Source organism: Podarcis raffonei, chromosome 1 (genome assembly GCF_027172205.1).
Source record: "Podarcis raffonei isolate rPodRaf1 chromosome 1, rPodRaf1.pri, whole genome shotgun sequence".
Classification (NCBI taxonomy): domain Eukaryota; kingdom Metazoa; phylum Chordata; class Lepidosauria; order Squamata; family Lacertidae; genus Podarcis; species Podarcis raffonei.
In genome coordinates, this window is record NC_070602.1 from 134,168,606 (window position 1) to 134,193,799 (window position 25,194).

The following is a 25,194-nucleotide window of genomic DNA, read 5'->3' on the forward strand; positions in this document are numbered from 1 at the left end:
ATAAAGGTGCATATATGTTCTTAGGCTCGTAGTTGAAATGACACTTCTCCGTGTGCTAGAAATGTCACTTGTGCCAGGCTCAAGGAATTTTTTCTGGGCGGTGGTGTTTCTACAACTTTGAGCTGGGGCTTCCTCTCAGTATCTTAAGAGTACTTAAAAAAAAGTTTCAAATAATTGCAGAGAAACACCCCAAAACTTGAGATGTGCCCTTTCCTAGGAATAATTTTGTGCTGTTGATTTTGCATCATCATCATCATTACCATGCCATCACACTTGCAAAACACCACCCCCTTAATTCTTTCCAGAGTAATCTTGCAAGGGCATTGCTTTTTCCCATGCTCAGATGTGGCAGCTGACATAGAGTGTTTTGCCCACAGCCACAGATACCTATGGCTGACCTCAAGTTTGAATCCAGGTGTCCCGGTCAGAGTTTAGTTTTTTGTCTAGCAAATTGTATCCTCTTCGTGTAGAGCTTTTCACTGTGTGAACTACATCACATTAGAAATGATTTTAGACATTCAAGGAGGCCCACGGTATAAACCTCTAGCTGAACTCTACAGTCTTAGTATGCACAATGTGGATTGCAAAAGTCCTTGTGTCAGAATTTCTCAGTGGAAAAAGGGAGAAAAGAACAAATTGAAATGAGTGTGCTTTTAAACAGCCAGTTCTCCATAAGCTCTTTCCCCTCTAAATATTCGGATGAGTTGAGCTATCCCATCTTCTTTCTCTACGCGCTCTCTACTCTCAGAACATTTCTCAAAATAATTATTCTGCAATTGATTAATGTCTCTGCTCTCTTTCTCAGCTTTCCTCATGAGGATGATACAGTTCCATGACTGCTGTGCTATTTTTTGCTTCTAAAGGAACTGCTGAGTCAGTTTCCTCAATTTTGCTGTTGAACATGCAGTCTTTGATGATAATGCCACCATGCCATTAACATGTCTTTATAAAAGAGAGTTCCTAGAGATAGGTTTCCACCCTTATAAAGATAAATTTCCTGGACTAGTAGAAATTAATATTATGCAGAGGATTTTCAAAGACTGAACTATTCACTGTGCCGTAGAGTTTCTGCATTGTAGTGGCTTAAAATCATCCCTTGTTCAAGGACCACCTTGGCCACATGCTTTCCATGTGGTCCTGGACAAACTGTGGGTTCCTTTCCAGAAGCACACCAAACCATGGTTTGCTCTAATAATAATTCAAAATCCAAACTATTAGCAAAATGATGCTCATAACTATGTTTTGTCAGTTTGGACATCGCACCAAAGTGCTCGTTATGGAGCTGGGAATTGATGGCATGATGGGAGTTGTAGTCCAACAGCATCTGAGGCCTAGAGGTTTCTCAACCCTGGTGTAGATGGACCGATGGTCTGAATCCATAAAAGGCAGCTTCTTGTGTTCCTAACGTAAAGTGAAGTGCTCTGAACTCCCTAAAGTGCTATATAATCCATGTTTAGTATTAGTGCTTCTCATGCCACTGGAGGTAATAATTTCAGTTTACTCTTAAGTTGTAGATGAGCACTGTTATCTGATTGTGGCACACTTTGGTCCATCAGCTTAGGTTGATATTTGAATGGTCTGGTGTGAGAAGACCCAAGGGGGTTGGGTTTCATGGACATTTGGTCCATGGTGACTCTCGGTGAGTCTAGTTTTCAAACCTGATGCTGGTCAGATCGAGACATTCTGGCAGCAGTCAACTAGCAGCGGAAAGTTGTGTCGTGTTCTAGGTCATCGGGAGGCAGCCTTCAGACATGCAGGACTAGAACTTCTTTGAACAAAAGGTGAAACCAGGTGTAAAAGAATGACTTTGGGGGGTGGACACACCCTTGAAATTAAGGTTCTGGCATGATTCCTACTGAGCTTGTATTCAGAAGTAGAACTAGTAAACTGAACTCCGTCTTTCCTGGCCCTGTTCTAAGCTTTGTTCATTTCATTTAGTGAGGGGAGACGCTTTTTGTAGCTTTCAGTTGGGAATTTCCCTTGCCATTCAAATGCAAATCACCCAGATATCTACCAGTGAATCCCAATCTACCTTCTGACTCCCCCAGCTCTAGGCCACACCTTTCAGCCTTGAACAAATTCATCAGAAAGAGAAAGAAGGTCAGTGGCTATGTGCAGGATCTTCACATACATGTTGTCCCTGACACCTTCACAGGCTAGATACGTAGAATGAAGCACCCTCTCACCTCGCTTGTATAGTTACATTTGTGGACCTGATCACTATTGCAAATGAGATACTGGGCTGGGTGGGCCCAGAAGTCTGACCCAGAACAGCTGTGCTTATGTTTACATGGCTTGCCTTTCTCAATCTGCACTGTCTGATCCCTCTTGACAATAAAGCTAGCATTACTTATGCAGGAAGAGAGCTAAATTGCCTCCAAAACCAAAATAGGAAGTATTAAAGGGGTGTGGTTTGGAAATTTTGGGGTGTATTGTAAGGATCCCAAGCACACGTACCCAAGATTACAGCCACGGAGCAGTTATTTTGCTGGGTCCTTTGTCTTTCCACGCAGCCGTAGCTTCTTGGAACCATCATCAGCGTAATACACTGTCAATTGTGAACATGCTTGGCAGTGCCAATGGCTGCCAGCCACTTGGCTCAGTTGACAGCTGAACTGAAGGTCTGAAAAGATTGTGAGATATTATTTTTCCCTTTGGCTGCTGGTAGCGCTCTCATGTGCAGGAGAAGAGGAGGCTCTGTGTGGCTTAATTGCTCCGCATCTCTACAATAAAACGGAAAGACAAAGGCTTCTCTCTCCTTGAACATAAGTGGATGGGTTTCTTCTGCCATGCAGCGTCTCAAGCAATCATGTTGCAAACTCTGGTGGACAGATGAGATTTGCTGTAGGGCGGCCTTGGGGGTGACCACAGAATGCACCCTTGATTTTGCCTGTGAAGATCCACGTGCATTTCACTGATTGCAAAGTTGACAATCCCTGTGCAGGGGGAAGAAAGCAAAGCACAAAACACCTGGTCTCTTGCTGTCGCGGGGACTGAAGCAGGCAGAAGGAAAGGGGAGAGGACAGAGAGAAGGGAGGATTTTTCCATTTGATTTGATTTATTATATTTCTGTGCTGCTTTTCATTCAAATGAATCTCAAAGCGGCTTACTGACAGCAAAGAACGATAACACAACAGAACACAGTAAAACATCACAAATACAGCTTAAACCATATAGAACGAAACAATGACAATCTATAAAACACTGTCAACAATTTAAAAAATAAGCTAAATGTCACAATTAAAGCAAAAGTCATATTACATGATTAACAAATCAACACAGCATTTATCATCTATAAAGCAATGTTAACATTCAGAAAATAGCAATCAGAAAATAAGCTAAGCGCTGTTAAGTTCATACACACCCTCTCCACACCCCTATGACTCGTAATCTTCCGCTCTGTTAAAACGCAGACACACATAGCTCAACGGTAGATCATGTTGTGCAAACCAAGGGTCCAAGGTCCTTGATTTCACCAGGCAGGGCTCCCGAGTGACTCACATCTGAAACTGGTGTGCCGCTACCAATCACTATGGGCCAGAGGGATCCATGGTCTGACTTTGGCACCAGGCACAGTTCCCTCTGAATATTGTAATTTCTGGCAAATGAAGAGTTTGGAATGCAACTGTTTGGTGGACCCACTGTGTAGGGAAAGGAGTTTAATTCAGCTGAGCAGAACAAGAAGCAGATCCCTCTTTTTAATTATTTTTCTTGGTCTCAGTTAACTGAAGGGGTGTTTTTTTTAAGTGGTGGTGCTAATTTATGTTGCGCCAAGGAGACGTTGCTAAGGACGAACGTGCAAAAAGGTGGGACCAGATTTTGGCCCAGAGTAAAATGGAGAAGTCGCTTGTCATATGGGAAAATATGTGCGAAAGAGCACTCTAGGTGGCAGGGGAAAGTGAGGTCTGCAGTTGGGAGAAAGAGCACCTATTTCGTGGGTGTGAGGAACTGAAATAGAACTGGTACTTAATTGACTGGGGGCATAAATCTAGCTTTAACACATTTGTCCCCTGTTTTAATTGCATGGCAGATACTTCTGCAAGCAGTGACAGTTCGGCTTCTTGGGGGGGAGAGAGAGAATTTTCCAGCCCCATCTCAGCAAATGCCACTGAAGCAAGTGACAGAAGGAGAGCTAATTTAGGTTGAACAAAAGCAAAAAAAATAAATGTAATTCACAGAGTATAAATGTGCCTTTGTCTAAGAAGGGAAGCAAGATATTTTGTTGGGAAAATGTGCCTTAAAAATTAAATGAAGACCCTTCTATGGAAGGGTTAGTTTGGCTCGAGCCTCAATTCGAACCCGAAATGATGCTTAGAGCAGCACCTTGTAGAGACTTGCAGTGCTTTTGTTGCAGAAACAAATGGAATGGGGAGCCACCTTGGGGGACAGGCTCCAGCTCTTCAGAAGCAGGAGGATATAATGGAAGAGTAGGGTGACTGATGCAACAGGGAAGCAACACTGGGTCAAGAAAGAGTTAATGGCAGCAAGGAGGGGCAGGCAGGGGAGAGCAGTCAGCTGAGCCCCAGGTGAGGCAGACATGTCAAGATGGTTGATGAGGAGCCTTATCCTGTTGGGATCTGGAATCCAGAGTGACCACCTAGGGAGTCCTAGCAGGGGATGGGCGCCTAAAGATGTAAAAAAGAGAGAGAGAATGGAGAGTAAAGGGGAGGTAACAAACATTAATGGCATTAGTTAAAATGGCATAAATTATGCAAAGGAACCAGGCCTTGGGCTCAGTTGCCAACATCTATGATTCCTTGAAGATGAAAGGGACTTGGGGGGGGGGGTTTTGCTTCATTTTAACTCACACGGCGGCTCAAGCAGCATAACTAATTCCAATAAACTTTGGTGCAAACGCAATGCACCTTTGAAATGGCTGTGAGGAAAAGGCATCATTGATGGGATGCAGAAAAAGGACTCAGAATCGTTGTGCGGATTTTATGCCCTGCAAACCAGTATCTTTCCACTTAGGGCACTTGCCTCCTTAAGTGCTCAGAGAGGCATGTGTTGATGGTCACACCAACAAAATGTCCATTAAAAATGGGGGGGGGGGGGTGAAGGGACCGTTGTTTACCTTCCATGTGCATAAGGCCTCACATTAAATTCTTGGCATCCCCAGTTTTTTAAAGGCACACAGAGCAGATGGTGGGAGAGCGCTCTCTCTGCCCAAGACCCTAGAGAGCTGAGTAAACAAGACTTGACTAGAAAGACAACTAGGACTCAGCTCCACATCTTCAAATAAAACATTTAAAGTGTGTTTTGAATGCAATATACAATGTGACGCTAGATAGTGATGGTGAATCTTATGGAAAACTCAGTGTGTTTTTTTTAAAAAAACACACGCTTAAAAAGAAGAAACATTTTCAGAACTGTTTTTATTTGTGTGTAGATTGCACCCTACTCTGAGCATGTTAGGCAAATAAAACTGATCAAGAGTTCTGGATTGGGGAGAATATATTCATGGGACTGAAACCAGCTCTTCAGGAGTACCAGTGGCTGCCAAGAGTGTGCCGTAATGGGGCAAAGATTCTGAACTGCAGTGAATCAGATTCCTCTGGTGAGCAGTGCACAGTTGCTTCATGTTTTAGGGAAGCCACATTTGTACAGGTTTCCTGCTATGTGTATAATTCTGTGCATCAATCTAGCATGTTCAATATGGGGCAGTGGATACTGTTAACCCTGCGTAGCAAGCTCACCTCGCCATATTGGTAATATTTAGTCTTTTGTGTTCGGTCTGATGATTGCATTCCCCCCCCCCCCAGACACAGATCCACAAAATATTGGTATCTGCTTTTAATGCTGTGCGCTGCGTGCTAACAGACAAGGTCGTAAATAGACTTCTGTTGGATAAAATGAAAAGAAAAATGCAAAATCATATAAAAATCTATATTCTGGCCTTTTTTGTGCCTACGTGCTACTCAGGGCAGTTAACAACAATTGAAACCCATCACAACATACCATAAAATTCCTCCTCAAATGCATTATAATAAAATCAGAGACAACTGCAGTGAATAAGATGGACATCAGATAAAAAGTATATCTATCCAATAAAACAGACGCTTGCCTAAACAGGAAGGTTTTTGCCATACGGCGAAACAATGTAAGAGAGGTGGTCCAAGCTAGCGGTTACCATATTGTGAATGATATTCTAAGAAAAGCTTATACAGTGGGCTGAAATATTGACATCTCGCCGCTCCTTATTTGCTGGTTTTGCAGCTGTTGGCTTGTCATATATCCAGAGCTCTTAGTGCTAAAGTGAAGTTGAAACTAAAAGCTCTTATTCCTTTTTTTTTTAAGTTCTCCTAACCTCTCCAGGGACAAAAAAATAATAATGGCAATTTAAAGCAGCAGAGAGTTGTCAATTAGGGCAAAAGAAAAGAAAGTAATGGTTTGAATGAGGGATGGGGGGGAGAAATGTGAGGGAAGAGTGTGTCGCAGACAGACTTTTGCATCCTGTTGCTAGGAAACCACATCAGCATTAAATACAGTGTGCTAATTGGCTAGCTTGTCAGTGCCTGGGTACCAGCCTGGGCCTGCTACACAGCTGCTTCTGCTGTCTGGTTGCTAGGCAACTGCATCTTCTCTCCCCCCCCCTTTTCTTCTGGCACCTAATTGTCTACTTTTGCTGCTGGTGTTGCTGCTGGGTACCAGTCTGGGCCTGCTGCTCTGCTGTTCTCCCGAGGGGCTGAATTGGAGGGGGGGAAGGATATGTCAGCAATTAATGGAGCAGAAGGGCACATTCTACAGAAGGCCTGGCACCTGTGTCTCCTAATTCTCCCTCCACCCCCAACAAAATCCTTCTGTTCTTAACGCACATCAGGTGCCTCAAGCTTCTTTTTCTGCTAAGCTTACAAGAACAGGCTTTAAAAAGGAATTGGAATTGAGGAAGCTTTGTCCCTTTCATGAAGTGACTAGCAAGGGAAGGATAATGTACCTTTTCTCAGTGTGCGTTGTGTCAGTGGGCTAGATGCGATGAATCGTTGCTTTCCTGCGTATGGGCTTGTGAGGGGGTGTGATAATTGAGTGCGGGTAGCTTAAGCCCTCTGAGACATTTTACTCTTTCTAAGAAGCATTCTTCACCCATGTTGAGGGAGAGTCTATTTTTTCTTATTTCGTTCTCCTTTTCATGCTTCGCATTATATGCAGAATGACATGTGAAGGTTGTCACGGACACTTAAGTGACAGAGCCACTTAGGATGTGGTTCGCCGTTGATGTAGGTAAATTGATTGAAGCAGCTCCTTTTCATTCCTTAAATGGGAATGACCGGTAGCTGCCACACAAGGGGCTGCCTGTCTCCACTCAGATGTGCACATTGACCATTCCATGGCTGCAGCATGAAGCAGTCACTGGTGTGTGGCGAGCTCTCACAAATCCAATTCCCACAGAAAGGATAGCATTCTGCCCCCTTATGTAGAGTTTTTCAGTGGAGTCGATTCATTGAAATGTTGAGTAATCAAGTAATGTGTGAATTAACGTCAAAGCGAGATTGGCTGCAGCAAGGCTTTGTACCTGTGCTGAAGGGCTCAGAGAAGGTGATTTATAGGGATCCTGCCTCCATCCCCAGAAGGAGTCCTGGCTTTCTATGGTCACCATGTTCCTGCCACATGTATAAATTGCAAGATCCCACAAAGTAGCATGCTTGAAAGGAGAAAAGGCATTTTCTGGAGTAGAATTCAGAGGGTTCGATTCATAATATGGGTTACCAGCAGAATGATGCAGAGTTGTTACCATTCCTGTTCTGGAGTCATTCATACCATTCATTAGGAACTTGAAATTCAGAACAGCCTTTCAGACCAGTGTTAAGCAGGGGGTGTTGGTGCTAAATCTGCCTTCAATGGGCATTTTTGTGGCTTTAGGTGCCATTGATCTGCCTGTCAAGTCTCTCAACTACAGGCTGTGTGATATTCCATCTCAGGTAGGCGTTTTGATTCTACAAAACTGTGTGGGAGCAAATACGTTGACGGAAAGGATGGTCACAATGGTGGTGTGCTGCTTTTCATCTCACACGTCTGCCATGTTTCTCTTCTTCATTTTTCTGATTAATGTGCATGCGTGAATTGCTGTTGATGGTGTTTGCCAAAATGGTACCGTACACCATTTCTCTCTCTAAATAGGAATGGTACAGTACCCCAGCCACCTTAGTAATGAATTGCACTTTTTCTTACCTGATGAAATCAACTAGAGGCACATTCAACAATGAAAGAATCTTAAAAGAAACCAAAACAGATTTTTCTATTAGTTTCACTGTGACTGGTTCAAGAATGACACACATACTTTATGCTATATTTTTTATCTCCAAATCTCTCGCTTTTTTAAACAGCTGTATCTGTTTGTTTTTGTTTGTTTGTTTGCTCTTTCTCTCTTTGTCTAAAAAACAACAATTTGTTCCATCTATGAATCCTACTTTTACATAATGTGTTTTAAGATTAAATGCAAGTCCCAGGGGATTTCACATCCAGGATATTAGAGGGAATGATTGCATCGTCAATCATTAACTTACTAGTACTGTGAAAAGGTGAAATTTTTTCCATTTCTAGCTTTTGGAAATGGAAAACACTAAGGTTATAACATAAAACTGCATACATTCAGATTTTTAAAACTCAGCTGTTTGTTGAATTTGTTTAGAAATCCATTTATGGCAAAAACTCACTTCAGAGGGTTTAGGCCAAGATATAAATCTGTCATGAGTATGAATGTTAAATATATTCTGGGGCACATCAAACTAGAAGAACCTTAATACTTCAAGATAATTTGGAGCAATTTTAATTTATAGGGCTTCCATTTTGTTACATTTGAAAGACAGTCTTCCCTCCACCCCTACGCTGGCACATGTATGCTTGAAACAAGCCATATTTCGGCTTGTTGTGTCATCCAAAAGTGGACTGTGGTTTACTTCAAAACCTAGAAAGCCAGAAATAAACGAAGAATTCTAAGGACTGTGCAGGTAGTCACATTCGTGATTAAACTATGGTTTATTACAAACTTTGGTTTATTGCTACATATGAACACGACTCTTACCAATAAGGTAGGTGAGTATTATTTCTGCATTGCAGGTAGAGGGGCTGTGTTGGGCTCTTGAGTGAAGCAGCGATTCAAACTGAGATTGCCTGAGCTGGCTGAGTATCTTAGCTGTTACACTGCACCACGTGATGCTCGGCTGAGATCACAGTGAATCACGAGGGGTGTTCTGTATCTCTGGTGCTACTTTATCTCTTCTTTAATGCCTCCTTTTAATTGATTGTATACGTATTAGCTATTTTTGTGACCTTTGTTGGTTTATTTTGTTCACTATCTTGAACAAAAGCAGTAGCAAATAAATGACTCAATAGTGGGGGGTTTTAGGTGTGTGTGATACTCAGTCCAGGTCAGGCTACGAGATCACTTTGATCTGAAAAGTGCTCTTATTCTGGCACCAAATAGAGTCTGGTCTGGTGAGTGGAGGAGGAGGAGGAGCTGTTTAACACAGAGTCTCCATGGCACTTTACTATCTGCTAGAAAAAAGCAGCATTAATCTTGAATTTTGAACAACTGGAGCTGACAGAATCAGACCATCAAATTCAGTATTTTTTCACACTGGCAGTAGCTGTACAAGAAATCTAGTTGAGGGTCTCTCCTCGCAGTCCTGCTACCTACAAACTAACTGGAGATAAAGGTAAAGGGTAAAGGGACCCCTGACCATTAGGTCCAGTCGTGGCCAACTCTGGGGTTGCGGCGCTCATCTCGCTTTACTGGCCGAGGGAGCCGGCGTACAACTTCCATGTCATGTGGCCAGCATGACGAAGCTGCTTCTGGCGAACCAGAGCAGCGCACGGAAACCCCCTTTACCTTCCCACCGGAGCGGTACCTATTTATCTACTTGCACTTTGACGTGGTTTCAAACTGCTAGGTTGGCAGGAGCAGGGACTGAGCAACGGGAGCTCACCCCGTCGTGGGGATTCGAACCGCCAACCTTCTGATCAGCAAGTCCTAGGCCACCCGCGTCCCGCGTTCGCATCTCCGGTATCTGGAGATACCTGAGATTAAATCTAGGAATATGCTCTGAACTTAATGTTCTTCTTTTACCAGAAAGCTACAGATTGTATATGGATGTGGATGTGGATGTAGATAGAAAACAACCACATAGAGCGTTCCCCCCTTTTTAAATAATTTGTTTAATTTTGTTAAATAAATACCCGAAGAGCCTTGCATTTTGGAAACTTGTGTCCTTGCTTGTCCTGCTGTGCTCATGCAGAGGTGGAAAGCTGGGCAGGCAGAGTTAGTTAGAAAAAAAGTATCTGTAGAATAGCAGTAATGATGAGCTTGATTCTACAGAGTTGTTGGGATGGCAAACACAATCTTCAAAGCTCTTTTTCAGTAGAAAGCACAGAAATTATAAATAGATCAGAGCCGCTTCAGTTCTAAACAGGTGGCTGTAGGTGGATATTATATGAAAGTAACTTGCTCTCTTTTAGCTTCCTGATTTTATCCCGCAACATCTCAGAAAAGTAGTACAGTATGTGTAAAAGCAAGAATAGATGTTGAATGTTCAGCTCCTAGTTTGAATTCAACCTAGGCCCTTCATGAAAGCAACTGCTTCTTTTGCAAGATGCTACAGAATTGGACGCGGGTGGCGCTGTGGGTTAAACCACAGAGCCTAGGACTTGCCGATCGGATGGTTGGTGGTTCAAATCCCCGCAACGGGGTGAGCTCCCGTTGCTCGGTCCCTGCTCCTGCCAACCTAGCAGTTCGAAAGCACATCAAGTGCAAGTAGATAAATAGGTACCGCTCTGGCAGGAAGGTAAACGGTGTTTCCGTGCGCTGCTCTGGTTCGCCAGAAGCGGCTTAGTCATGCTGGCCACATGACCCTTAAGCTGTACGCCGGCTCCCTCGGCCAATAAAGCGAGATGAGCGCCACAACCCCAGAGTCATCTGCGACTGGACCTAATGGTCAGGGGTCCCTTTACCTTTACCTTTACAGAATGGCTATATTGTAACTACAGCATACAATAAAGCAACCTCTCCGAATCCATTTTCTGCACTCGTTCCTTAAATGCTTATTTCTTCTGCTCCTTGTCCGTAAAACACAGCACAACAGTACACAACCTGAGAAGATGTGAGAAGGTCCCAAAGGTTTAGCACTTATGAAACCCAGATTGCAATCTGTGGAATGCAACTGTAACAATGCTTGCCATAAGAAATTTAAATTTAGATTATTATTTTTCCTGGAGGCCATTGCACTTATCAGAGGATGAGATAACCAAGTGATACTTTCTTTAATTGTTTTCAGGGAAAGGAAAGTATTAATGAGATATTATGTAATGAGATGGTCACTGTTCCCTTTCCCTGCATTTTGCTTTGAAGTTTTGACTAGCTGTCAAGGGGGGCAGGGAGTAGCCGAATCTTGGCTGAGGTCTGAGGGTCAAGGATTCCTTTAGACAGCGGCTTTTAAAGGTCACATTTTCCTTTGTCTTTCTGTTTTGTCCTCTGCACTGCATACAGTAAGCAAGCGTGCAGTGCCTGGGAACACAAGAGACACTGTCTGACATTTGGCAGCAAGGCAGCTCATGTTACAAAAGAAAAGAATCTGAAAAGAAGGCTAGTCTCAGTGCTTGGCAAAGCTACTCTGGAATGCCCCGGGAGCTCAGCTATCATAGATGGTAGAGGGATATCTGATGCTGAAATAAGTCAGGATACACTCCAGAAGGCTTTAACAGCCTCTGTGCAATGGGTTTCATGCAGCACTGCTGTCAAGATTATCCATCTTGGGTCGTATTTTTCAGCTGGTATCGCTGAAGGCCACCCCAATTAGTGACTGCAAGATATTTTGTTTGTTACATTAGATCTTGGATCGTTGAATTGGGTACCAAGGGAATTATTCACTTCCATGGCAAATCAGTGTTGGAAAATCTCAAGCTGCTGTAGAAAACGATGGATCCTTTATCCTAGAAGGAAGATGGCTAGGAGCCGGGTTGCTTCAGTTTCTGGACAAGATGGGGTCTGATAAGCTAGCCTAGTCAGGAACTACACAATACTGTCTCCAGCGCCTTCCCTTTATGAAAGTGGATGCTTTTATTCATGTCTTCATGAGAATAGGTGTGCATTCTGTTATTTTGACTGATGACCTGTCCTCAATCCCAACAGGTCAGGGAACAGTAGGGTATAAAAAAAACCATGCATCTCCCTGCTTCAGTAGGTTGGCAGTTGAAAGGCAAGTCCATGCTTCATGTAGCTGATGCTGTTACTGGATACATGGTGTTAAGCAGTTAGTTTCTGCATAAGATATAGTTTACATAATAGGTGCATCTTTTATAAACCAGTGTCAGAGAGCCACCTGGCCAGGTCATTTGTTGCACAAGGCACTGGAGTAAATAACTTGTTGCTGGAGCAGTTGTGTTTGCTGTGCAAGGTGTATAACTTGGGGGGGGGGTGACAAAATTGTTGAGCTTTTTTCTTTGCAAAATCTCCCCCCCCCAAAAAATTGATGTTTTTGAGCTGTTTGAAGGAAATTCACCAAAGAAAACCCAACACTTCTGATATGGGTTGACATACGTCCTGGTTTCCGCCGGACATTTTTATGGATTTTTCATCAGCCCTTATTGTCGGGATCATGGGCAATGGAAGGGAGAGCAATCAAAGATGCGAGGGAGGGGAAGTAAAATTCCCTCTGCAGGTACTTGAGCACTCTGACTCCCAACACAAGTAGATAAACTATGGGGACTAACCATTCATTCTGCCACATGCCCAGTTATGAGAGAAATGATTTGTGGCAGAATAGGGGTGGAGTATTTCTGTTAAAAATGGGGAAATGGTGTGACAATGGTCTGGGGAAATAGTGTTACTAATTGTATTTGTGCCGTCCTCCTCTACCCACGTGTAGGAATGTTTCCAATTTGTGTCCCACTTCCACATTATTCTGCTTTTTTTTTATTCAACCCATATGAAAGTTGGCATTTTTATGTGTACTTTTAAACATATTTTAAAATATTGGAAACCCAGCCAGATGGGTGGGGTAATAATAATAATAATAATAATAATTAATAAATAAATAATATTTTGTCTTAAAACATGCATTTCAAAGTGTGTTTTGAGCCAGAAACTGTGTCGCAACATTTAGGAAGGCGTGAAGCCTCGCCTAAAAATGAGCGATCTGTTTGTTCTCGCTGCTCTGCTTTATTTTAAATTGCATTAAGAAACATACCTTTTGCTGTACAGAGGGGAGGGCATTCTTCTCATGCTCAAAGGCACTCATGAGCATATATGTACTGACATGTATATGTATTGACATATATTTATTAGTTTTTTAACATATAATTTTCAACAGTAATTACACATACTTTTACATCTTATTCAATTTTTTTGACTTCCATCAATCCTGTCTGAAAATTTTCCAAACTAATCTCTTAGTATGCATTTCTTATCTTCCCTATTACTTTTCAAACACATAACCAATATCTCTATCTTTGTCTACTTTGTAACACTTCGTATATTTCTCCTTACAAAACTTCTTGTAGTCCTACTAGCGTAATTTGTTGATTACAGTTGCTCTTCAAATAATTCATATACTTCTTCCTATCTTCTGTAAATCTCTGGTCCCGCAGGTTTCGAATCCTTCCCGTCATTTTGTCCAATTCTGCATAGTTGATTAATTTCGTCTGCCATTCTTCTTTCGTCGGAATTTCTTCTTGTTTCCATTTCTGGGCTAACAATACTCTTGCTGCAATTGTTGCATATAAAAACAATTTAACATCTTGCCTATTAATGTCCTGACCTATAATACCAAGTAAAACTGCTTCTGGTTTTTAAAAAAATGTATATTTCAACATCTTTTTCATCTCATCATATATCATTTTTTGAAGCTACGAACATGAGTTTGACCAAACTGGGGGAGGCAGCGGAAGGCAGGAGTGCCTGGCATGCTTGGTCCATGGGGTCACGAAGAGTCGGACACGACTAAACGACAACAACAAATATATCATTTCCCAGAAGTTCTTTACTTTTTTACATTCCCACCACATACGATAAAATGTTCCTTCTTTTTCTTTACATTTCCAACATTTATTATGTGTATTGATATGTCTTAGCAGTTTTGAGCCATTGAGAACTCTTGAATTCAAGAGAGTTCCAATACGTTATGTGAAATGAAACAATGCACTTTTAAAAAACCCAACACCTCCAACTCTCCCCACTTTCCCCCTCACTTTCCCCTAAGGTAAAAAGGTAAAGGTACCCCTGCCCGTACAGGCCAGTCTTGACAGACTCTAGGGTTGTGCGCTCATCTCACTCAAGAGGCCGGGGGCCAGCGCTGTCCGCAGACACTTCTGGGTCACGTGGCCAGCGTGACATCGCTGCTCTGGCGAGCCAGAGCCGCACACGGAAATGCCGTTTACCTTCCCGCTAGTAAGCGGTCCCTATTTATCTACTTGCACCCGGGGGTGCTTTCGAACTGCTAGGTTGGCAGGCGCTGGGATCGAACAACGGGAGCGCACCCCGCCGCAGGGATTCGAACCGCCGACCTTTCGATCGGCAAGCCCTAGGCGCTGAGGCTTTTACCCACAGCGCCACCCGCGTCCCTTCCCCTAAGGTAGCTGGATGCAAAACGGAACAGGGTTCCTGCATCTTCAACTGTTGTGTGGGAGGGTGAGGATTTCAGCAGGTGTAGCTGGAGTCACAAGCTACACCTGCTGAAATCCCCCTGTCCCCCATAACTTTAAAGGCACAGGAACCCCATCCCTCTTCGCATGATCCGGCTACCCTGCTTTCTCATTTATTGCCTTGAGAGACGAGATCACTTGACTGATGGGCTGGTGGATCAATGGGTGTTTGGCTTTGCTACACCTGCTTCAATTTTGTATAGAGTTTCCTTTCTGCATTGCTCTGCCTTTCAGTTTTAGATCACTCTCTCCCCTTTTCATTTGGAAACCCATCTGAGCTGAGGATAAAAGGCTCTGGTTGCTGAACTGTAGGAGATATCTCTGCCCATTCTCCTCATCTGCCTGTGCCAGATTTCCACTTTATCTTTGGAGTAGCAGAGCCTAGCTTGCAATCAGTAATGTTTCGTAAATGACTAACCACAGAGAAGCCTCTCTCTTTTTCCCTTGCTTGGGCCCTGATGAGAGATGCTTGTGTTAGCTTCATTATAATTGGGGGGCTTAAACTGGAGATTAATTTGGGCCTGTTTCAGCTTTTCTCCTGTCTTCATTTGCCCACTCCTTGAACATGTGGTTTCTCTTAGATTTGGGCTATAAAGCAATCAGATCTCCCATTTCTCTCCTTCCTCTTGCTAATAATAAATAACACAGAAGACACATCAGTGTTTAGGATTCAAGAAGCTTGTCACTTGAAGGCACTGGCTGTGAATGAGCTTTAAAGGGCATCTTTAAGGTGATTTCCAGTATTTAAAAAATATTTTCCTCTTCCCTGGTGCTGACAGTTCCTTATTAAATAGCAGCAATGAAGACGGTTCTTCTTCTTTTACTGTGTACTCTCTTTTGCTATTGGGCCCACCTTTTTTCTTGCTGAGCTGCATACTGAATGTGTAGCTGCGTATTGAGTACTGTGTGTGTTTGGTTTCAATATCAGGATTCTTTCTCATGTTAAAATACGCAGATATTGGAGCCGTCCACTGTCTGCAACTAGGTGCTGTCTGAATGACAACTAGATCCTAAGCTGAAAGGATGCTGTACCATTCGCTGGTTGTCCTCCCTCTGGTTTGGATTAACACCATTTTTCAAAGAGCAGAATGCTTCATCAGTTGCGATGGCGACAAGCACATTGGCAGGCTTTTACAAGAGAAGGGGAGCAAAAATGAAATGACAGCATCTCTCTTAAGTATCTCTATGGTGCCCCTGGTTTCATCCCACAGAAGTAGCATCATTGCCTGCTGTTTAAATCATTTGCTTCTGTTGCAAATCAGGTCTCATTTAACTAGGGTTAAAACATGACTGCACCGTCACCAGCTCACACATACATATTTCAAACCTAGACCTAAACAACTAGATGAATGCAACTTTCATGTGTGAATGGGCCCATCCAGAATAGATGAAACTGGGCTGTTGTTCAGATTTTATTTTATTTTATTTTTGTAAAAAAAGAAGAAATCAATTACAGTGCTAATCATTGAAAATAGAACCAGTGCTTCCTGTAGTAAATGAGCCACTTTCATAAGTGTCATAAGAGTTTCACAGTCTCAGATTTCAAAGGCAGCTTTAAGGGTCTGCTACAGAATATCTTGGTTCCTCCACTAGTTTCTTATTACAGGCCTATTTATGCATGGGTTATGTTCTGAGGCACTGTGCATTTAAGTGAAATTGCGTGCGTATATTGGGAATGCCATTGAAAAAGCCTGCAAATACCCTCTAAACTTCTGGAAGCCCTTGAAAAACCCTTTTTTTAAAAAACCACCAAAAAAATCCACCAAACTCCACCACAATTGCCCCCTCCCCAATCCCTTGATTTCAGAAGGAGAGATGATATCAGGAGGGCTTGGAAATTGAAATCTCCTGCTTTGTTCAGGGTACATAGACAACCTGGAGAGGCCATGATGCTCTGGCAGCAACGCAACCCTCCTCTTTGGCATGTAAGATATTGGTGACCACTGTGATAGGAATTTTATGGTCTTAAATATATGGTAATGTTCATAAGTGTACCAACCAAGCATGTACATAGATCAGCACAGGAAGACCAACCTGGAACCATTTTGATTCCTAAACTGAGCAAATGTTTTCTCTGCAAGGTCAAAGTGGCAAACCTCCCCATTGTCTCTTTCCTCACAAATCCTGTCTTAAGGGCACATTTAAGATATGAACAGGGTGTGAGCCTGTGACCTGGCCCAGGAACTAAGTATTTATCATTACAAAAGACTGGCCAGGCTACCCAGGAAATCCAATCAAGTAACCTGCCAAACAGGAGATAAACAACGACAGGAGAAAAACAACATTCAAAATTTCTGTTTTAGACCGCCTTTTTTGTGATGTAGGTATGATGTATCTGCGGGGTGGTCTTAGGTTGCACCCCTTCTGTGATGTATGTATGGGGGTGGTCTTGATCTACAGGGTGGCAATTTCAAAAGTCTTTATAAGGCCTTGCACGCCATTTTTCGGGGTTCCTCCTCCTCTCCTGCGGGTGAGGGGAGCACCCTGTTGCAACAGATCAATAAAGATCAGGCTTACTAGCTGCTTTGCTTCTCAATATTCTCTGGTTGGCCTCTGTTATTCTCTCCTACCAATAGGGAACCTATGTAAGGACTCTATATGGGCTCTTGGATACCCCATAAGGGAAAAGGGCAATTTTTGTTTACAACACCAGACACTCCAGCTTTTGGTTGTCACTGACAAAACTTCTTCCGTCTTCTTTGCAGGTGAGAAGCCTTACAAGTGTTCGTGGGAAGGGTGCGAGTGGCGTTTTGCACGAAGCGACGAGCTCACGCGACACTACAGGAAACACACAGGGGCAAAACCCTTCAAGTGCAACCACTGCGACAGGTAACTTGCATCCCACCTATTGGTTCAAGAGCTGCCCTCGAGGCAACTTGGAGGAAAATCTTTTTTAAAAAAGAAAAGAAAAGAAACGTTTAATGCAACGTTGGCTGCTTATTTTGGAGGAAGGGGAATCGGCCACACAAGAGTCCCCGTGATTGAGCTAGAGGGTTACCTTTCAGCCTCGCATCTCCAAACATTTCAAGGTTGATTCCACTTCCTTGGACGGAAACTTCCTTGGCCCAGTAAGCAAACAAGGTTTCCAGTTCAGTCCCTGGAATCTCCAGTTAAAACAGTCTCAGATATTAACAGCTGGAAAAATCTCTCTTCCCTTCAAAAGTTGCTTCCAATCAGCTCAGACAATACTGGCTTAGACAGTGGTGGGGCTTGGCTTGTTCGTTGCCGATACATTAACAGAGTGCGCATTTCAAAAGCCCATAATTCTGTTGCAGATATAAATATTTTACTCGCGCAGATGTGAATATTTTATTTCTTTCCCTATTAAGCAAGACTGGCTTACCCCACTGGGTAGGGTGGGTATTTGTCTGGAGTCCAAGGAAGTGGAGCACGCTTTCATTTACAGGAATTGCATGCTAGGAAATCTCTTGGTATTTGCACCAGACCATCAGCAAAATGCACAGGTACAGATGAAATGCTGTGGTGCCAGCCGGCCCTCTTTCATAAACAAACAAGGAAGTTTGGTGAGGGCGGCCGTGTGTGGTTTTTGCCCTTTCCCCTTCCTCATTCATGTCTAAAGCTGGAGCCTGGGGTAATATTTGCAATAGAACACATATGCTGTAAAGGATATGAAACTTTCCCCCGTCTTCCTCTCTTGTTTGCTATTGCTTGACATCCTTTTCTTCCCAGCTCAGATCGCTTCCATTATGAGAGACAGACTGGAAGCAAAAACAAACAAACAGGGGAGCAGTGGGAGGAAAGGGGAGATATGGGGGGCCAAGCCTCTAAACAGTGTTAAGATAAGTCAATTTAATTAGACATCTAAGAGGGCTATAGGTTTTGGTTTTCATGCTCCTCAAGGCCCCGCTATCCTTTTATCCAGTTCACTAGCACAGATGTGGCAACCACTGGCCGCGCATAGTCATATGTGGAGGGACAGGCTTAGACACGGATGATTTTACAATGTAACCACCTAATTCATGTCAGTGTCCTTGTTCTTATACTTGCAATTGCCTGCGAGGGTGCCCCCCCCCCCGTTTTTGTTTGAAAAGAACAATAAAAATACATTGAAGAAGAAAAGAGCAAGCCACATTTCAAACTATTTGGCATAAAACTATATCGCCATTCGCAATCACAAAAATAAAAGCATGAATGGAAACAAATCTAAGCCATTAATACAAAATAATGGCTTGAAGAACGTAAAGCATGCTTAAATTGAATAGTTAAGTCACAAAGCATCCACATCTAATAAATAAAACGTAAAAAATAAAACGCAACAGAGAGGACTGCAAGCATATTGTGCTTATGAAGATTTCTGTAGCCGCCACAGCCTTAAAGGAAGCATAGCTAACAATGCACTTTCAAGCTATTTAGCCTTCTTACAGTGTATTTATATAAAGGCAAATAACTGCACAGTCACTTTTTACCTTTATAGGCAGCTGTTATTTGTGGTTGCCTTTTACGCTCAGTTTCCTTAAAAGTTATGGAGCTCTTGGTTACTTTTGAAAACTTGCTGTAAGATTTAACAGATCTTACAGACTGAAATACTTGGCTCAGTGTACTTTAGACTATCTGACTGTTAGCATAGCATTGGCAAAATAAAATCAGACTTCCCAGTAATAAAACCAAATAGCACTGCCATTGCCAAGCAGTAAACCACCTAATTTGAGAGACTGGCCATGCGCAGTCTAAAGCTGAGATCTTGCCGAGGCAATAATCAAATAATATCTTACATCTGGCCATGCCATCTTCTGAAATCCTATTTATATATGTAACTTTGAGAGCAGGTTTTGGAAAATTACCCGTCCTTTTAAAGCAGCCCTCAAGACTTCTGTTGCAGTAAGGAAATGCTTTTAATACAATCAAATCTCTCTTTAGTTCCTGGACACATTTAGATTGCTGGGGTTCACGTATAGAGAAGAGGACATAAACAGATACCTGTTCTCTAACAGGCGAAGAAATATTATCATTTTTCACATTCTGTCTTTCTTCTGCGTCCATTCACTCCACCAAGTTGGTTTTTCCTCTTGACAGCTCTGCCTTCCTTTTTATTTCTGGACATTTGGCCGTGCTTTAGTTTGTTCAGAATGTGGGATAACATAACTTAGAGGGAGATCTCTGGAGCCTTGCTTTTCTATACATTCCTTTTGTCAACCGAAGGAAGATGTGTTCTCTTTTCTTCGTTGGCAGTGGGAGACTCCTTAAACAATTGTTGTTCTATTGTTGTCACTGGAAGTAGCTTAGTTCTTCGCAGTTGAGGGAATTGTCTTCTTGGAGTGAGACCGCTGCTTTCTTGTAATCTTTAAGGAGAAGCTGACAAGTTTCTGACCTTGGGCTGAAGCCGTTCGTTTCATTTCAGCATTGCGTTTCGTGCTCTACAGCAGTTTAACTCCCTTTCCCCCAACCTTAGTTATTTATCTTGGTTAGAGCTGTGCACAGACGGCCCTTAAAAACCACCTGCCCTATTTGTGGGCAGAGAAATTGGGAGGAACTGTTTCACAAGATCTCCCCAGGGGCAGGAAGAATTTTCCAATGGTTTCTCAGGGGTGAGGCTCATCATTAGCAGCGGAAGTAGCAGAACCAACATGTTCCTTTTCCCCCTAAGAGTGTGTGTAAGTGTGTACAGCTTGCAGCAGCAGCCTGTCCATCATTTAGCATCATCTAACTAGCATTGGGTGGCGCTGTGGGTTAAACCACAGAGCCTAGGACTTGCCGATCAGAAGGCTACGGTTCGAATCCCCGCGATGGGGTGAGCTCCCGTTGCTCGGTCCCTGCTCCTGCCCACCTAGCAGTTCGAAAGCACATCAAAGTGCAAGTAGATAAATAGGTACCACTCCGGCAGGAAGGTAAACGGCATTTCCGTGCGCTGCTCTGGTTCACCAGAAGCGGCTTAGTCATGCTGGCCACATGACCTGGAAGCTGTACGCCGGCTCCCTCGGCCAATAAAGAGAGATGAGCGCCGCAACCCCTGAGTCGGTCACGACTGAACCTAATGGTCTGGGGTCCCTTTACCTTTACCTTAACTAGCATTGTTCCATGTCATTGTGAAGGGGAAATGGTAGCCACACTACCAAAAAAACCAGAAAATGTTGGGGAAAATTCTTCAAAGTGGCCTCTCCTAAGAGGGTGAGGGGAAATGCCTCATCTTTTCAGAAGAAAAGTGTTCTGAGAAATTTCAGCGTGGCTCTTGTCGTAATATTATTCAGCCCATTGAACAGGCTGGTGTCTCTGTTTTCTCCTGGCTTGTTTCCAAAGACAAACACAACTAGTCCTTCATGCCCAAGGCAGCTACAGGGTGGTCTTTCCTGAGCAGAAGTCCTTCCATGGCTTGTGGCAAGTTGCATTTGAAACTGAGGGGACATGATACAGAACGGGTGTGTGAGCTTTCCACAGTTGCCCTGGGCTTGCCTAAAGTCGCTTTTTGGGTAGTGGTCTTTTTGGATTTGGGTGTCAGAAGTACTCAGCCTGATGTATGTGAGGGATGGGGGGAGTTGCTTCTGTCTCTCTCGCTTTTTCTTTCTCTTTCTCTTTCTCACCCACACCCATACACACCACACACACACACAAAATACAGTTTCAGTCTAGCTTCAGAGAGTAAGAGTGGAGGAAGTTTGCTTCAGCTCCATGCTATAAGATTTTACAGCTGCTTTTTGAGTAAGTCGGCCTTGTGTTCTGCCTCAGGGTCCTGCTGCACTAGTTGTGCAGTACAGTGGTACCTCAGGATGCGAACAGGATCCGTTCCAGAGCCCCGTTTGCATCCTGAATGGAACGTAAGATGCGACTGCGCGTGCGCGAGTCGCGTTTTGCCGCTTCCGCACATGTGTGTGACGTCATTTTGAGCATCTGCGCATGCACGAGCGGCGAAACCCAGAAGTAACACGCTCCGTTACTTCCGGGTTGCCATGGAGCGCAACCCGAAAGCGCTCAACCTGAAGCACATTCAACCCGAGGTATGGCTGTAATGGCTACAGGGAGCACTGTGAAATCTCCACTTGGCCACAAAGTCACCCTTTGAAGCTGGGCCAGCCACTCTCTTGGTCTAACCACAGTCAAAGGGTTGGTTGTGAGGACAAAATGGGAGGGATTCCAGGAATAGAGATCCTGTGCCCCCAAACAAGTTTTCCCATAATTCCAGATCTTTGGCCATGATAGCTGATGGGAGCTGGAGCTCCTGACATGTACCACCCTCAAAAGACTGGAGATAAAAATGTGGTAGATTGGGGGGGGGGGATTGTGGTCGAAACCATTATGCAGCAAATGAACATCCAGCAGCTTAGTGTTCTGCACTTGTACCAGAGAGTCCATGTCCTTGGGAGTTTTCCTCCTCATTGGAATAAAGGTGTGCATCTTAATTGAACAGGCAGACAAAATATTTATTAATTTCATAAAATTTATACATGGCTTGATTGTGTATATATAAAACCACCTCAAAACCATTTACAAAAAAACAAACAAACCAGAAAACAATACATTTATCAATAAAATAGCAATAGTAATTTAAAACATTTAAGAAAATGCAAATCAACAATAAACTAAAAACAGATTAAACATGCATCAACATTTTAAATACCGGTATCTGGGCAGGCTTGTCTAAGCAGAATGTTTTTAGCAGGCACTGAAAAGAGTACCGTATATACCAGGCATAGACCAACTTGGCCCTCCAGATTTTTTTGGGACTACAACTCCCATCATCCCTAGCTAACAGGACCAGTGGTCAGGGATGATGTGAGTCGTAGTCCCAAAACATCTGGAGGGCCGAGTTTGCCTATGCCTGGTATATAGCAAGTTGCCTGCCTGATATCAATAGCCAGGGAGTTCCAATGTGGAGGTGGCCACACTAAAATACTGATTTCTTATGTGGCACTTGTAAGAATGCCAGTTCACAGATCAAAGTGATTGAGTGGGTGTATATGGGCTCAGGTGATCTCATGGGTAAATTGGTCCCCAGTTGTTATGTGCTTTGTATACTAATAGCAACACCCTGAACATGGCCCAGTAGCAAATAAGCAGCCAGTACAGATCTCTGAGCACAGGTGTTACAAGCTGACAAGGTCTTACTCTTCTCAGCAATCGTGCTGCAGTGTTCTGGATCTAGCGCAAGGAAGCCCCACATAGAGCACATTGCAGTAATCCAGTCTTGAAGCAACCAAGGCCTGAGCTTCTATCGCCAGGCTTCCCCAGTCCAGGAACAGCCATAGCTGTCGAACCAATTGCAGTTGGCAAAAGGCACTTCTAGCCACTGGGTCCAGAAGCACCCCAAACTGCGAACCTGCTCCTTCAGGGGGAGTGCAACCCCATGCGGGGGGGGGCAGTTGACCAATTTATTGGTTATGGCAAATACTCATGTTCAAGCTCAGCTTGTTTTCTGACATCCATCTCCCCACCGCATCCAAGTAATGGCCTAAGACTGCATCATCTCTCCTGATTCAGATGCGGTGGAGAAATAGAGCTGCGTGTTATCAGCACTCTTTAAGTAAACACTTGATCTCCAAATGCACCGGGGGGGGGCGGAGAGAGTGTAATGTAGAGAAACCTTGCCATATGGATAATCATACAGTGGTACCTCTAGTTGTGGACTTAATCCATTTTGGGGTGCCGTTCGCACCCCAAAAAGTTCACAACTAGAGCGCCTCTTCTGCGCATGTGCGTTTCTGCGCATGCGTGAAGCGTGCAGATCGCTTCTGCGCATGTGCAGGCGGCAAACCCAGAAGTAAACACTTCTGAGTTTGCCGCGTTTGTAAGCTGAAAGTCCGAAACAAGAGCAGAACGCAAGAGGCATGACCGTACATATTTTCTCACCCCCTCCCCCCAAAAAAATGTTCGATTATCTGAGGGAATGAGAGTCTTGCTCCTTATACAGAAACTTACTTCATTCAAACTGGCAAAATAGTTGTTCTTTTTATTTAATTGTCCCAGCTTGTGATTGTAACATTTGCTTTCATTACTCTTCTTCCTTCCCTATTCCCAGGAGTATGCAGCAATAATCTCTTTTAAGCTCTCATTTGTGAGAAAAAATAAGTCTCTGATTAGCTGAATAAGGATGCTTTCATGAACCGACAACCTAGCTGATAAACGTCCTGTTTTTCTTTATATCCGCAAGGTGATTTGTGATGGCTCTTGTTTAACCTCTTCCTCTCCACCCTGTTTTGATCAGCAGAAGTTTAATTGACATGTGACACTGGAAACTTAAATGTGGGCTTTCAGACTTTTTGTTTAAACTACCTTGCCTTTGGGGACAGAACCTGCTCATCCTGCTGCACCCAGAGAGGAGAGGATGTTTTCAAACAAAAGAATTGTTAACTGTGAAGACCAAAAAGCATCGTTTTCTTTGTTGGTTTGCCTGTGCAAATACCTGAATAGGTTTTGGTGATCTTGAGAAAGGCAGACAGGCAGCATAGCCCACCATGCAGGGTTTCTGTAGGATAAAAAAAACCTACTGGTTTGAGTTCCTTGGAAGAAGTGGCAAGGTATACAAATATAAAATGAAAATAATAAATTTCCTCTAACAATGACATATGACCATGTGAAGATGAATGTACATCATCATTCTCTCCAAAATGTGGTTGCCGTCCTATACCAATCACACCAGGCGTCCTGAGCTTCCTTGCTATGTGGTTCGTTAAAGAGATCAGATTCTGGATATGTTGAAAACTCAGACTTGTTATGCATTGGTTGTATGTACCAGATAGGTTGACAGAGGGCTTTTTGACTGTGGCACTCCTTTAAAAAAAAAAGTGTACTGCCCTTAATCTGAAGATCACAGGCATTTCACAACATAAAAATATAAAATGAGGGCACAAAATATATAATAAAACAATGGCAAACCAATAACCCCTCACCCACAACCACATTTCAGAGTCTATAGAATGTTAATCATTCCAGTACTTCCAGGTTTCGGCGGTCCGCTACCCGAAAAAACGCAACCTGAAGCATCTGTAACCCGAGGTATGACTGTAATAACACATTGCAGTAATCTAGAGATTGCCAGAGCATAGACAACAGAAGTTAGGCTATTCTGGTCCAGATAGGGGTGCAGCTGGGTCATCAGTCAAAGCTGAAGGGAAGGTTCTTTGCACCACTAAGCCTTAAGCCAACAGCAAAGGATTCAGGAGTGCCGCCAAGCTACATACCTGCTCCTTCAGAGGGAGTGTAACCCAACAAGAGAAGGCAACCTCCCAGCCATCTGGTCTAGGGAACTGCCTACTAACAAGTGCCTCAGTCTTAATCCGGATTGAGATTCAGTTTGTTGGCTCTCATCCAATTCATTACAGTTAAATTGATGGAATATGCTGAAATGGCAAAATTGACGATGAAACTGAGAGGAAGAGACGACAATGAATTCAAGTAAGAATGGATATGTTTATTGCATATATACAGAAGCAATGTACAGTGGTACCTCTGGATGCGAACGGGATCCGTTCCAGAGCCCCATTCGCATCCTGAAGCAAACAAAAGACGTGACTGCGTGTCTGCGCGGGTCATGTTTCGCCGCTTCCGCACATGCGCATGACGTCATTTTGAGCGCCTGCGCATGCGCGAGCGGCAAAACCCGGAAGTAACGCG

At 43.4% G+C, this 25,194-nt stretch overlaps 1 protein-coding gene across 1 annotated transcript in view; it reads left to right on the forward strand.

The window, feature by feature from the left end:
- The window catches only part of KLF7 (KLF transcription factor 7), a 77,010-nt gene that overhangs the window by 46,295 nt on the left and 5,521 nt on the right, over positions 1-25,194 (forward strand). Inside the window, exon 4 of the mRNA XM_053363222.1 lies at positions 17,337-17,460. Within this exon, the coding sequence (XP_053219197.1) occupies positions 17,337-17,460 (124 nt within the window). The remainder of the gene's footprint in view (positions 1-17,336; positions 17,461-25,194) is intronic.